At 40.0% G+C, this 15,042-nt stretch overlaps 1 protein-coding gene across 1 annotated transcript in view; it reads left to right on the top strand.

Annotated features, from left to right (window-relative positions):
* The first annotated feature begins 2,090 nt into the window (after nt 1-2,090).
* The window catches only part of capgb (capping protein (actin filament), gelsolin-like b), a 17,465-nt gene continuing 4,513 nt past the window's right edge, over nt 2,091-15,042 (top strand). The window contains exons 1-6 of the mRNA XM_027165324.2: nt 2,091-2,154; nt 3,142-3,180; nt 7,265-7,458; nt 12,824-12,978; nt 14,406-14,567; nt 14,796-14,945. Coding sequence (XP_027021125.1) covers nt 7,266-7,458; nt 12,824-12,978; nt 14,406-14,567; nt 14,796-14,945 — 660 coding nt within the window. The 5' untranslated portion in view covers nt 2,091-2,154; nt 3,142-3,180; nt 7,265. The remainder of the gene's footprint in view (nt 2,155-3,141; nt 3,181-7,264; nt 7,459-12,823; nt 12,979-14,405; nt 14,568-14,795; nt 14,946-15,042) is intronic.

The following is a 15,042-nucleotide window of genomic DNA, read 5'->3' as shown; positions in this document are numbered from 1 at the left end:
CCCAGATTGTTTGAGGGCTGGAGTGAGGGGTTGTCCTTCTGGAATTTTGTCCCATCTCCACACAGGACGTCTGAACCTCTGTCAGAGGAACCGTCTGGTTCTTGGCACGGAAGGTTCTCGGTTGTTTGAGAATTATGAGGGCAGCTATGCTCTTGGGAATCTTCTGCACAGTAGGTATTTTTTGTAGCCGATCCCAGATCTGTGTGTTGCAACAGTCCTGTCTCTGAGCTCTGTAGACCGTTCCTCAGTGATCTATTGGCTCGGTTTTTGCTCTGATATACATTGTCTGTTGAGAGGTGGGTGCTTTTCCACATCATGTCCAATCAATGTAATTTACCACAGGTGGACTCGAATCAAGCTTTGCAGTTATCAAGAGAAATTAGAGGCATCTGAGCTATATTTCAAGAATTTTTGTTTTCATTTTGTCATTATGGGATACTGAGTGTAGATTAATGAGAGAAAATGAATTTGACCAATAGTTATGCAATGAAAAAGTGAAGGGGATATGAATACTTTCTAAATACACTGTATATTCACACACACACACACACACACACACACACACACACACACACACACACACACACATATTTAAAATGTCTTTGTATTTACAACCGTACACCTCATAGCTGTATATCTACTCATAATATATTGCAAATATATTGCATTTCATTGGCTTTGTACTTTGCACAATAACAACGTTGAATCTATTCTAATGTAAAGTTTTGTCATAATGTGAACTGTCACTCTAGTGGAACTGAAATCAAGGTAAAGGATGATGGCCATTGACCGTCTCGTGTTCAGGGTGCTCTTTTCGTGTTCATGCGTGATGGTACTTAGAAGAGAGATAAGAAATATTACGTATTATGATGCATAAACTTTATACAGACTGCCTGGTGATTCCATGTTGCATCAACACACTGGCATTTGTTTATACTGGATACAAATCAACATGAAATACATCATACTAGAAATACACCTTGGTCATATATCTTAAACATCTGACTTGAGCCATTTAAATGTTAATTTTTAATTGTTTTGAAACCTGAAATAATTTGATGAAAGATTTAAAGATGGTTTGTAAATATCCAGATACTAAAAGAAGATCCATCCATAATGTGAGATGATTAAAAAAAACAATATCTGACAGGTTTAATATGTAGAGACAACATGCACTTTATTAGGAACACATGTTTATTCATGTGTTGATCCAGAGAGGGTAATGTGCTCTATAGTGGGTAGCACGTTCGCCTCACACCTCCAGGGTCGGGGTTCGATTCCTGCCTCCGCCTTGTGTGTGTGGAGTTTGCATGTTCTCCCCGTGCCTCGGGGGTTCCCTCCGGGTACTCCGGTTTCCTCCCTCGGTCCAAAGACATGCATGGTAGGTTGATTGGCATCTCTGGAAAATTGTCCGTAGTGTGTGAGTGAATGAGTGTGTGTGTGTGTGTGTGTGCGCCCTGTGATGGGTTGCAGGGTGTATCCTGCCTTGATGCCCGATGACGCCTGAGATAGGCACAGGCTCCCCGTGACCTGAGGTAGTTCGGATAAAGCGGTAGAAAATGAGTGAGTGAGTGAGAGAGATCCAGAGAGGAAATACAAAAAAAAATCACTTCAAGAGCTTTAAATTTCACGTCGAACACCAGAAAGGGACAGAATGTATTCTTGGTGATCTCACTGATGGATGCTGGTGTTGATCTGGTGATGGAATTGTGGATCAGTGGTTAAGGTGTTGGACTACTGATCAGATGAAAGGGTGTCTCTTGCAGCCAAAAGCACAAATATGAGTCTCTGATGACTTAGGATCATTTTATCAGAAAGCAATTTGTGCTATTTTGAATTTAACGTGTAATTTTGTTCCACATTTTAGAATTATTTTTATTTATTTATTTTTATTTATCGAGCAAAGGTGCTGATCTGATCGAAAAGTACTGATCTAATCTAACGAATCTAAAGAAGATTATTAAGATTATTATCTAAATATTTTAAGCAAGAGCTTAATTATATGAACTACCTGACTTGTCTACGGTCTAAGAAAGAAAGAAAGAAAAAAAAAAAACGAGTCTTTTCAGATTAGTGAATCGGGTTCCTGAGCTGAATCAATGAGTCGATTCGTTCAAAACGACGTTGACGACACAAATGACTCGCTACACTGAGGTTTGTTTGTTTATCTGGATATCTTTAATATCATGCACAATTTAATGTCAGACCTGAGCCAGGTAATCAGTGTCAACGTTCTAGTGTTATTCTTGGGTCAGAACTGAGGTAAAAAATCTGGTTTATGAGGATTGAACTAATATTAAGTATCTTTTTCCTTATTTATTTGATGTATTCATTCTCACGTGATTCTTTCAGATGATTCATTGAGTCTCACGAGATTCTTTCAAACTGATTCATTCATTTTCACATGTGGTTCTTTCAAACGATTCATTAATTCTCACATATGGTTCTTTCAAACGATTCATTCATTCTCACATATGGTTCTTTCATATGATTCATTCACTTCAACACGGTTCATTCATGTTCATAGGTGATTCCCTTTCACATGATTCACTTATTTTTCAGACGAATGTTCTCCTACATGATTCATTTACAGATGTTTGAACCTATGTAGGACTCCACAGGTCCACAACTGATGTTGGAATGCACTTTCACACACTTTTCCCCATTTCCTCTTGTCATTATGTGACTAAAACCTGTGAGCTGTATGTGAAGCTTCAGTCAGGGGAGTGAACATCATGTCTGACTGTGGTGTGTGTTAATGTCCTGATATGAGACACACAGACGTGACATTCACAGTAGAAATGGACAGACATCTGAAACAGACATTTATGCAACTTCCTGCATTTTTTCATTCCTCACATTTTCCCATAACATGCCAAACTAATGCATGAAATCCTTTAATTCACGATTACAGCAAAAACAACAACAAAGCAAATGTGTATGCAATGGAAACAGTAGAGATTTATGTAAAACCCGCCCTTCTCCTTCTTTCCTTCACAGTTTTTCTGTTCTTTACCAAGCCTACTCTTGGTTTTAGGTGGGTGTGCTGCACTAATGTATGACTCCGAGTCTGAACAGGAAGTGTTGAATGCTTAAAGGCTTCCCCTCCTCTGACAAATCTCTTCGTCTGTTTTTCTTCAGATTGAGAAAAAGTCCTCAGTGATACTACTGTACAACAAGGTAAGCAAAAAACTTGTCTAGAAACATTTACAGAAAGTCAGAGATGATCATTTGTGTGTCTGCACTCTTTTTAAAGACAAAAAAAATCATTAAAACAATCTGTAAATCTGACAAAAAAATGCTGTGATGCTTGTTTTTCATGTCATATCATTATTGCAGGGTTGCAACTTTCATAGCATCAGTGAGAGAGTATCAGGCTTCTCCACCCTCCCCTGGGGCGGTTATTGTTTTATTATGCCGATCATATTTCCCTCTCTGATTAGCTGCATGTGTTCAGGTCTTGCCTCAGGTGTCTCAGACATGGCGCTGTTGACCCCTGTCAATCTCCTCATCTTTCTTTCCTTTCACTTGCACAGACACAGACATATTTAATTTCTCATTTCTCCAACGTCAACTCGGCTATCTTTTGTTCTGGATAATCATCTCTCAATCGCTCAGTCACTCAAACCCTACACCTGAAAACACGGCTGGATGAATAGAACGATAGAAGAGTTGAAGACGTAGGCGCAGGAGCGATCAGGTCGGCGCGTAGCTCTGTCAGGCAACCCGACTCTCCTCGCCATGGGGCGTCCTCGGGTTTTATTCCTCCGGGTCCAGTTACCGGATAAACGCAAGCTTAACCAGGCCAGACGAACACACAGACACACACACACAAACACATACAAACACACAGAACAAGCGCAGGATGGATCCGGAGTCAGAAGAAAGCGTGCCCGAACTGGCCGAAGGGATCATGCAGTTAAGTGCCCGGACTTGTTCTGTTCCATTTAGATTAGACGTTTGTGTTTCAGCCCTTCTGTGGCCACGCCTTACAGTACATCTGTAGGCCCTCACCACATTCTTCTCTGCTGCGCCCTTCTTCTCTTCCTTCCTGTTTGGTTTCTGTCCCCGGCGACACAAATGAGACGTGCTGTTATAATCTGTTTAGGAACTGATACTCAGAAACCCATTCTGTTAGCAACTTCTGTTTAATTAACAAACTTGGAGTAAAAATATCTGATCCGGGTTTGTGCGTCTGCTCCAGAAATCCTTTGTGTGTTCATAAATGTTCAGAAAGCTTTAATTATACATATAATTTTATGGATTTGAGCTAGAGGTTGTGGTGTATATTATTTATTTGTTTGTTTGTTTGTTTGATTTTTTTTTATTTATTTTTTTAAAATCATTTTTAATGTATATGATGTTACCATGTGCCATATTGGTTACATACATGGTTGTTGGAGTTAAAAGAGTTAAATCAAATATTCGGTTTTCTCCATTTATATTTATACACAGTATACATTCACCGTCCACTTTATTAGGAACACCTGTACGTCTGCTCCTATATTGCGGTTCTCGGTCCAATCAGCCAATCACGTGCCAGCTGCACCGTGTATAATAATCACGCATCTTCAGTTCATGTTCACATCAAACATCGGAATAAAGACCAGTCTGGTCTTCGTGACCTGGTTGTTAGTGCCGGATGCTGAACGGCAGATACAGTACTGCTGATCTCCTGCTGGGATTTTTAAACTCAGCAGTCTCTAGACTTTATACAGAATGACGCGAATACCATGTTGATGAGAGAGATCAGAGGAGAATGATGATGAGCTGACAGGAAGACTAGAATAACTCCTAATCGCTCTTTATAGCTGTGATGAGCAGAAAAAGCTTGATACGAAGGAGCGACACCAGCAGAAAAAACCACATCAGGTTTCACTCCTCTCAGCCAAGAACAGGAACCTGAGGCCACCATAACTGGTGTTTGATCTAAACAGTTTGATCTGTATCTGTATGATGTTATACACCACACTGCTGCCACACGATTGGCTGATTAAATAACAGAATAAGCACGAATGTGCCTATTAAAGCCTATTAAAGTGCATGTTAAGTGTTGTTTTTCCTGCTCGAATGTTCTCGTAATGACCCCGTTAAGGTCTGACGCTTATATTTGAGTCTATAATAAAGAAACAAACATCATCTGAAAACTGAAACTTTCACAGTTTGATTATTGGTATTTTTAGTGTCACTACTGTGCGTTTGCCCTAAACCTCCAAGTCATTTAACAGTAAGTCACGTGAGAGAATTTTGTACTGAACATAAATGTGTGGCCAGAGAGCGCATCAGTGTCAGTGTCAGTGTTAGTGTCAGTGCTAACAAGATGGACAATCGAGGGAGAGTGAACAAGCAAATCGCTGTGTAAGTCTGAACACTGAGGTCTTTTTTGAATGATGATGGAAAAGCGTGAATCATGTCTGAGTGATGTCTCATGTGAGTCTCAGTCATGTGCTCTGTGGTCGTCTAGTTAGACTTTTGCCTGATTTGTCATTTTTTTTTATTCCTGTTGTGGAGTCTTGCAACATATTTATTTATTTATTTAATTTAATTTATTTTTTACACAGGTTGGTCGATGAGAACCTAACTATAAAATAACTAACTAATATATATTTTTTGTATCTTTTATTATTATTTTAAATTCTGTAGAAATAGAACATGCATATAGAAAATATTATTTTAAATGTTAAATGTTTTCAGAGGAATAAGTATGCTTGTTGCTTAAAACATTAATCCTTTATTTAAGAGGAAATCTTTTAATTCCTTTATTTATTTATTTTTTATACTTATACAATTAAAAAAAAGAATTATATATATTTTAGCACTGAATGGATAAAATGTTTTAAAAAATATAATTGTATTTATTATTATTATTATTATTATTATTATTATTATTATTATTATTATTATTATTATTATTATTATTACTACTACTACTACTACTATTATTATTATTAAAAAAAAATTTCAGCTCCTTCCAGTTTCTCAGTTTGTAATTATTAAAAAAATTATATATATACCTGCAGTATATTAGAATTGTGTATTGTGACCTGATTTATAACAATATTTATATTTGATCATATTGCCTAGCTCTAATTACGTGGCTGCAAAAGACATTTGTTGGATTTGCATGCTGATATTTTTTGCATATGTTAATATGTGGATTTATTTGTTATTATAATAGGATACTTATTATATATCTTATATATTTGTATTTCTCAGCTATAAACCACATTATTACCTAATCTACGTTATACGCTGCACTCCAGAGTCGTATAAGGACATGCCCTTGATGGATGAGGACTTGTCCTGACTCGAACTGGTCTCGTTAACCGCACCTTAGGTTATGACAGGTCTGCTCTTTGTTCCTTCCTCGTCATAAGGAATTAGATGTAGCTTATCGATAGCAGTTTCAGAGTCATTTCATTTTTCCTGCATCTGCTACCTCTGTGTCATGAGAGAGAGAGAGAGAGATACAGTGAGCTTTTGTGTTTTCACCGTGATTCACTCGATTCAGTGCGATTCACCTGATTCAGTGCGATCACTTCTGTGATCATTTCTATTTTCTGAAGACAAGACAATGTGAAACATGTTAGATATGATTGTTTTATATATGGCCATTTGAAATAATATCAACTGTATAAACAAAAGAATATAAGAAAATAATATCTTTACTGCTTCTACGGTCTTACAGCACGTCTCACACAGCACTCTTAATTTGCTGACCATTACAGATGTGTGTTTTTACCTCTTTTACAAAGAATTTTAATGCTGAGCTGCTTATTAGATGAACAAACACCAACATTTCGTTTGAAGATACAAACGTTTATTTGAAAAACAAAAAGAACCGTTTTTAATAAAAAATAAAAAATATATCAGTCCTGAGTGTCTACTTTCATACGAGCTTCGTATTAACACCATTGTGAAGTGAGACCTGATACTGAAGACTTTCAGTCGTTAACATGGACACGAGAACACCAGGAGGAAGCTCTATTTTTTTTGGCTTCTTGGAAAAAGAGTTCATTAACGATACGTCATTATATCATGCTTTTATTTTAATTTGTTAAGTTTACATTTAATGTCGTGGACCGTCCAAAAATCTTTGTAGAAACTATTAACTGTTATGGAAACGATAACGATATTAGCGAGAACGAGCTCGTCTTCAGCTGCGTTATCGACAGAGCCGGTGTTACAGGAAATGATCGATATTAATAAAGTCAGAAAGGCGATATTTCTCATGCCGTGTCCTTCTCCTGCCGTGTTCCTGCAGAATGCTCCCCTTCAAGGCCGCTCCGGATCAGTTCAAGCCCGAGGTGAGGCAGGTGGGTCTGCACTGCTGGCGGGTGGAGAAGCTGAAGGCCGTGCCACTGGCTGCGTCTGAAGTCGGAGCTTTCTATAACGGAGACTCTTACCTGGTCCTGCAGAACAGAGGAGACGAAGGAGCCGATCTGCACATGTGGATCGGTGAGTTTAAGACGCAGCAAAACTGACCCTCGGTCATGTTCCGAGTACTAACGATGTGATCACGGTATTTGTGAACGGTGTCTGAACCTTTTCATCAAACATGATAAAGACAAAATATTGTAGGGTTTCAAAAATTAAACAAAAACAAATATTTCTCTTGTCCTCCATTTCTCTGGTTGAGGCTACACACACACACACACACACACACACACACACACACACACACACACACACACACACACACATACAGTATGTACATACACATGCACAGGGCTCTCAAGTTTTGAAGACAGGCAAGCGTGACATCACTTTTGGACTCCTTCCATATAAAACAGTTCAGCACAAGCCTAGACATTTTTAGGGTCATTATTGAGGACAATGTCCCGTCCAGAGACGAGCTGTTTCGTGTTGACGTTTTGTTCAAACCGACCATCGAAAATACCCTCTCTAATGAAAATGTTTTTTTTTCATTGATTGTTGCGTTAAATCTTACCCAGATACAATAGTGCTATTTTCTGATTGGCTATTATGTAGCTTCTTTTTTTGATTGGCTGATAAGTGTCAGGCTCGACAAAGAACTCCAGGGGAGACGCGCCTGTTTCCTGCCCGTTTCCATAGAGACAGCGGTGCGGACAGATACATTTTGGGCGCTGAGGTTAATTAAATATATGATGAATAGTCAAAGTTTTTCTGCGTGAGAAATACGATGTGTGGTGGAAGAGCGTGAGAAAAGACCCAAATGAGGGATTGTCACTCTCTATGTGTGATACTTGAGCCCAGTGTATATATATATGTGTATATATATATATATATATATATATATATATATATATATATGAAAATAATCCTTTGGTAAAAGTTGGAGCACAGTCAGGTTCAAGACTAAGTATTTCTTTTTAAAGTTCAAGAAAGATCCACAAAAGTCTCTTCGCTGAATAATTCTTCCAAGAAAACCTTTAAAAACATTACCTAAAGCTAACAAGCTCTATTTCCAATCTCTCACAGCTTTTTATTACCTAGCATGCTAATCACAGATAGCTGCATGCTAATAGCTAGTTTCCACAACACTCCTGTAAAGTATCATCTGATACTCCTGTATCAGATGATACTTTATAGTGTAGTAGCTTCTGTGTCATGCTAGGCAGTTTGTGTCATGCTAATTTGTGTCATGCTAGGCAGTTTGTCGCAGCTAGTTTGTGTCATGCTAGGCAGTTTATGTGACAGCTAATTTGTGTCATGCTAGGCAGTTTCTGTCATGCTAGTTTGTGTCATGCTAGGCAGTTTATGTCACAGCTAGATTGTGTCATGCTAGGCAGTTTGTGTCATGCTAGGCAGTTTATGTTACAGCTAGATTGTGTCATGCTAGGCAGTTTGTGTCATGCTAGGCAGTTTATGTCACAGCTAGATTGTGTCATGCTAGGCAGTTTGTGTCATGCTAGGCAGTTTATGTCACAGCTCGATTGTGTCATGCTAGGCTGTTTATGTGACAGCTAATTTGTGTCATGCTAGGCAGTTTGTGTCATGCTAGGCAGTTTATGTCACAGCTAGATTGTGTCATGCTAGGCAGTTTATGTTACAGCTAGATTGTGTCATGCTAGGCAGTTTGTCATGCTAGGCAGTTTATGTTACAGCTAGATTGTGTCATGCTAGGCAGTTTGTGTCATGCTAGGCAGTTTATGTTACAGCTAGATTGTGTCATGCTAGGCAGTTTGTCATGCTAGGCAGTTTATGTCACAGCTCGATTGTGTCATGCTAGGCAGTTTATGTCACAGCTCGATTGTGTCATGCTAGGCAGTTTGTGTCATGCTAGGCAGTTTATGTTACAGCTAGATTGTGTCATGCTAGGCAGTTTGTCATGCTAGGCAGTTTATGTCACAGCTCGATTGTGTCATGCTAGGCAGTTTATGTCACAGCTAGATTGTGTCATGCTAGGCAGTTTGTGTCATGCTAGGCAGTTTATGTTACAGCTAGATTGTGTCATGCTAGGCAGTTTGTGTCATGCTAGGCAGTTTATGTTACAGCTAGATTGTGTCATGCTAGGCAGTTTGTCATGCTAGGCAGTTTATGTCACAGCTCGATTGTGTCATGCTAGGCAGTTTATGTCACAGCTAATTTGTGTCATGCTAGGCAGTTTGTGTCATGCTAGGCAGTTTATGTTACAGCTAGATTGTGTCATGCTAGGCAGTTTGTGTCATGCTAGGCAGTTTATGTTACAGCTAGATTGTGTCATGCTAGGCTGTTTATGTGACAGCTAATTTGTGTCATGCTAGGCAGTTTGTGTCATGCTAGGCAGTTGGTGTCAGCTAGTTTGTGTCATGCTAGGCAGTTTATGTTACAGCTAGTTTGTGTCATGCTAGGCTGTTTATGTGACAGCTAATTTGTGTCATGCTAGGCAGTTTGTGTCATGCTAGGCAGTTGGTGTCAGCTAGTTTGTGTCATGCTAGGCAGTTTGTGTCATGCTAGGCAGTTTGTGTCATGCTAGGCAGTTTGTGTCATGCTAGGCAGTTTGTGTCACAGCTAGTTTGTGTCATGCTAGGCAGTTTGTCACAGCTAGTTTGTGTCATGCTAGGCAGTTTGTGTCACAGCTAGTTTGTGTCATGCTAGGCAGTTTGTCACAGCTAGTTTGTGTCATGCTAGGCAGTTTGTGTCACAGCTAGTTTGTGTCATGCTAGGCAGTTTGTCACAGCTAGTTTGTGTCATGCTAGGCAGTTTGTGTCATGCTAGGCAGTTTGTGTCATGCTAGGCAGTTTGTGTCACAGCTAGTTTGTGTCATGCTAGGCAGTTTGTCACAGCTAGTTTGTGCCATGCTAGCAATGTTTACTGGGAATGTTAATAGATTTCTGTCACTTTTACTGTGTGACTTAACAGATATCTGAAGTTGGAGAAATATAGTGGTGTATGGAGTAGAAAGTGGAGGTTTTTCCTTTGAAATGTAGTAAATGTATAAAGCATTAGATGAAAGGAAAAAATACAATCGCAGTTTCTTTCTTACGTCACAACTCGTCCTAGGCGACTCGTGTTCGTCCTTAGGTTTGACTCCGTTATTAATTATACTGAAAAGCAGGAATTGTGTAGAAAAAACATCAGTTTCCTATTTTATAAACATGTATGAAAGCACAGAGAAGAAAATTCAGTATACTTCTGACTGATATCCCACAATGCCTCAGGTGTACCGAACACCCATAATGCACCACGTCTTTGACGCTCATATAGAGTTATATTGTGTAGCTATATGTTGTATCTTTGTTTTATTAGCTAATATCCGTCCGTAAAAAAAAATGCTTCAGATTTGTTTTGTTACAGTCAGGTGAGTCAGGGTTTTCATTTATCCGTTTATTTATCGTGTTGTGGAACGTGACACTAATTTGTGAGGTACCTGATCTCTGCAGGTGAAGTTAGCTAGGTGTAGCACCTGGATCTGAAGCAACTCAAACAAACCAACCTACTCAAATGAGCACCAAAATCGCATACGAGACACAATTTCCCTTCCAAATATCTTCTCTCGCTCAAAATTACAGGAAACACCTGCGTTCAAGGTTTAGCTTGCATTTGTTTTTACAAAAGACGTTAAAACATCACGGCGTTTGATCGTGTGACGTGGTTTCCCTCACGTCTCCATCTCGTACTTCCTACTTCCTACATCTTGGTCTTAAAGTTCAGTAACAGAGACATGCTTCTTCTGAATGCACGCATTATATTATCACACCGTCCTTCCTCGTGAACACGTCATAAAATCCTCGTAAAGGTTCATGTTTGGATCAAACGTGTTGCGTAACTTTCATAGCTTTCCATGAACGTGAACTAAACATCTCCATATCTCCTTAAACGTCACCGTATCAATAATCACGTACACTTTTTTTTCCTTGACTATACGCGTTAAACAGTTGCTATGGCAACAATATCCTATCTCTATAAGATAAACAAAGGTTGTACTGTATGCGCGAGTGCATTGCGGTCAGAGCTGCTGATTTGACCAATCAGAAGCCAGGATTTGAATATACAAGATTATATAATCCACTCAGATGGAGTATGATCATGCTGAAGGAGAAATAAAGGGAAAACCCGGGAGAAATCAGGAAGGGTGGGAGGTTTGTGTGAGTCATTAAAGTTTCAGTAGTGATCGAGCAGTGTTCGGCCTGACGGCTTGCTGCGTATCAGCTGCTTTAGGTCACGCTGCTAATCTGGCTGTCAACACATAGATTCATGATCTGCCCCCGTGCCCGGTTCCTGCCCTCCAACATCGTCCCTTTGAACGTCGTCCCAGAGAAAGCGGAGCGTATCGGAGTACATGGCTCTGAATACAGTACACAGAAATGTTAGCTGATTACATGTTTAAACCGTTTTCTATCTGATGTTAAATGTTTAATATTAACCTACAATTTTAAATATTTAACCAGTGTAATTTGCTTTGAATCCTAAGCAAATACAGTCAAGTGCAAAAGTTTGTACACCCTACGTTAAATGAATGAATATATACAGGATTTAGAGCTGTACAGTTACGAGCGTCACAGCAGTAGATGTGTATGTAGGATTAAAGTCACAACGATCTCAATACACACTGTAGAACATGCATCGACTCCCTGAGATTAGTCTGTCACAAGGTTTCTCATGGCAAGCTGGCTACTGTTGGCAGCGGTTTTTCACCATACAGGAAATTACACCCACACACACACACACACACACACACACACACACACACACACACACATACACAGTTTGCTTCTTGGATTTTTAGTTTGTTATTTTGTATAATCGAGAGAGAACATTTGGAGGTACAAATTCAAGAAACCTTAACTAAAGTGGTGGTAACTATGGTAACATTTATCTCCCCACTATCTCTCGCTCCCTCCATCTCTTTCTGTCTGTCTCCCTCATTTTCTCTCTCTCTCGCTCTCTCTCTCTCTCTCTCTCTCTCTCTCTCTCTCTCTCTCTCTCTCTCTCTCTCTCTCTCTCCCTCTCTCTCCCATGTCTTTTTTGTTCTGTTCTCATCTGTCTGTTTCCCCCCTTTTTTTGCCTCCCTCTTTTCTCTCCCTTCTCTCTATCATTTTCTTCTCATATTTGTCTCTCTCTCTCTTTGACTCCCACTTTTCTCTCCCCTCACTCTTTTGCTCTCTCCTTATCTATCTTTCGTTCTCTCATCTTCAACCCCCTCTCTCACCCCACTTTATTTCTTTCTGCCTCCATTTCTCCCCCCCCTTTCTCTCCCCCTTTCTCTTTCTCTCCTCATCTCTCTTTTAATCTCTCTCTATCTCTCCCCATCTCCCCTGTCTTCTCTCTCTCTCTCTCTCTCTCTCTCTCTCTCTCTCTCTCTCTCTCTCTCTCTCTCCCTCCCCCCTCTCCCCATCTCCCCTGTCATCTCTCTCAGGTGAGAAGTCGACACGTGATGAGCAGGTGGCTTGTGCCGTCTTGGCCACCCAGCTGGATAACTTCCTGGGTGGAGATCCTGTCCAGCACAGACAAGTGCAGGGCTACGAATCGCCCGAGTTCATGAGCCTCTTTCCTAGGGGAATTAGTTATAAGGTGAGTATCTGATATATATATATATATATATCTGGTAATATATAATATTATAAACAATCTCTCTTCTAACAATCTGTAAAATACTAAGGACTATAAGATTTAATGAAAGGATTCATTGGTCATGATTGCTGATTATTTATGGAGTTACGGAATCAGCCAATCAGGTGGCAGCAGTACAGCAGCATGTTGTATAAACTCTTACAGATACAAGTCAAGAGCTTCGGGTAATGTTCACGTCAGACAGCATGGAGGGGAAAAAGTGTCATCTGTGACCAGCCACGACTAGATTTTTGGAGAGTTTCTCACATAATAGCTTTTTTCATGTTTGATGTAAACAGTAACTGAAGCTCTTCACCTCTGTCTGCATGGTTGTATGCAGTGTAGTGGTGTTCCTATTAAAGTGGACAGTTAGCGTATATATGCAGGTGTCATAAGCGGTGACACGAGTAAATGTAAATCATCCATAAAACGAAACCTACACACGTTTTTCGTGAGGATTTCTCAGTATCGTAGGTCCTGAGTGTGAGATTTTCAGCCTTTCGAGGAACACGTGTCTTAAGTGCTGGATTCTGTGGTACAATAAGTGTTTGTGTGTGATGGTGAAACTGCACTTACTGTGATGAGTCATCTGCCGTTACAGTCAGTTAACATGTTTAACCAAGTGTCGAGTTTACTGTCCGAGGTGAAAAAGCAGCACAGAGAATGTTCATGTGCTGGAGTTGTTGCTCAAATAGGAGCATTACACTTGTGTAAAATGTTTTGAATAAAGAAGCGTCCTTCAGAGATCTACACGTGACTCAAACTTGCATTAAAATAAATAAAGAGGATTATTTGAGTGGGATGCCAATAATTCACCATAAACTGGATTATTTCCCTGTATGACCCAAATACGGCATGTTTTTATAATAAGGGTGCTAATATTTATGCCATTGACTTGTGAGTACAGGTCCAATTTTACTAAATCTTAATTATTTTAAATTTACTCCATGATCAACAAAGTTGTAAGTGTGTGTGTATATCTGTATGTACTGTATGTGTATGTGTGAGTGTGAGTGTGTGTGTACAGTATGTGTGTGTGAGTATGAGTGTGTATGTGGGTGTATGTGTATGTGGGTGTACGTGTGTATGTGGGTGTACGTGTGTATGTGGGTGTATGTGTGTATGTGGGTGTATGTGTGTGTGTGTGTGCAGTATGTGTGTGTGTGTGTGTGTGTGTGTGTGTGTGTGTACTGTATGTGTGTGTATGTGTGTGTGTGTATGTGTGTGTCTGTGGATGTTTCTCACTTTCTGATTGTTAATTTATATCTGTGTTTTTGTTGTGATCGCTCTCTCTCTCTCTGTTCTCTCTCTTTCTCTCTCTCTCTCTCTCTCTCTCTCTCTCTCTCTCTCTCTCTCTCTCTCTCTCTCTCTCTCTCTCTCTCTATCAGGAAGGAGGAATAGAGTCGGGTTTTAGAAAACAGCAGTCCGGCTCTGGTCCGGTTCAGAGGTTGTATCAAATTAAGGGGAAGAAGAACATCAGGGCGAAGGAGGTGGAGCTGAACTGGTCCAGCTTTAATAAAGGAGACTGCTTCATCCTCGACCTGGGAGAGGTGTGTGTGTGTGTGTGTGTGTGTGTGTGTGTGTGTGTGTGTGTGTGTGTGTGTGTGTGTGTGTGTGTGAGTGTGAGTGTGTGTGTGTGTGTGTGTGTGTGTGTGTGTGTGTGTGTGTGTGTGTGTGTGTGTGTGTGTGGATAGTCTGGATAGGCAGTGTTTTACATTCATAAATCCTGTGTCATATCCATTAATATCCGTTCTGTGTGTGTGTGTGTCCGTCTCCAGACGATCGTGTCATGGGTCGGCTCTCAGGCCAACATGTTTGAGAAGCAGAAGGTGCGAGAGATCGCTGCTGTCATCAGAGACACAGAGAGACACGGGAAAGCTCAAATCTCTAGCATCCAGGAGGGAGAGGAGACGCCTGAGATGCTGAAGGTGAGAAAGATCGAGCATCATCATAACATCTCGTCAGGACTCTGACATATTTGGTAGCTGCTCGTGCTTTAGCTAGCGTATCTTTTCTGTGATCGGT

Source organism: Tachysurus fulvidraco, chromosome 8 (genome assembly GCF_022655615.1).
Source record: "Tachysurus fulvidraco isolate hzauxx_2018 chromosome 8, HZAU_PFXX_2.0, whole genome shotgun sequence".
Classification (NCBI taxonomy): domain Eukaryota; kingdom Metazoa; phylum Chordata; class Actinopteri; order Siluriformes; family Bagridae; genus Tachysurus; species Tachysurus fulvidraco.
The sequence above is the reverse complement of the archived record's forward strand: the minus strand, read 5'-3'. Positions and strand labels throughout refer to the sequence as shown.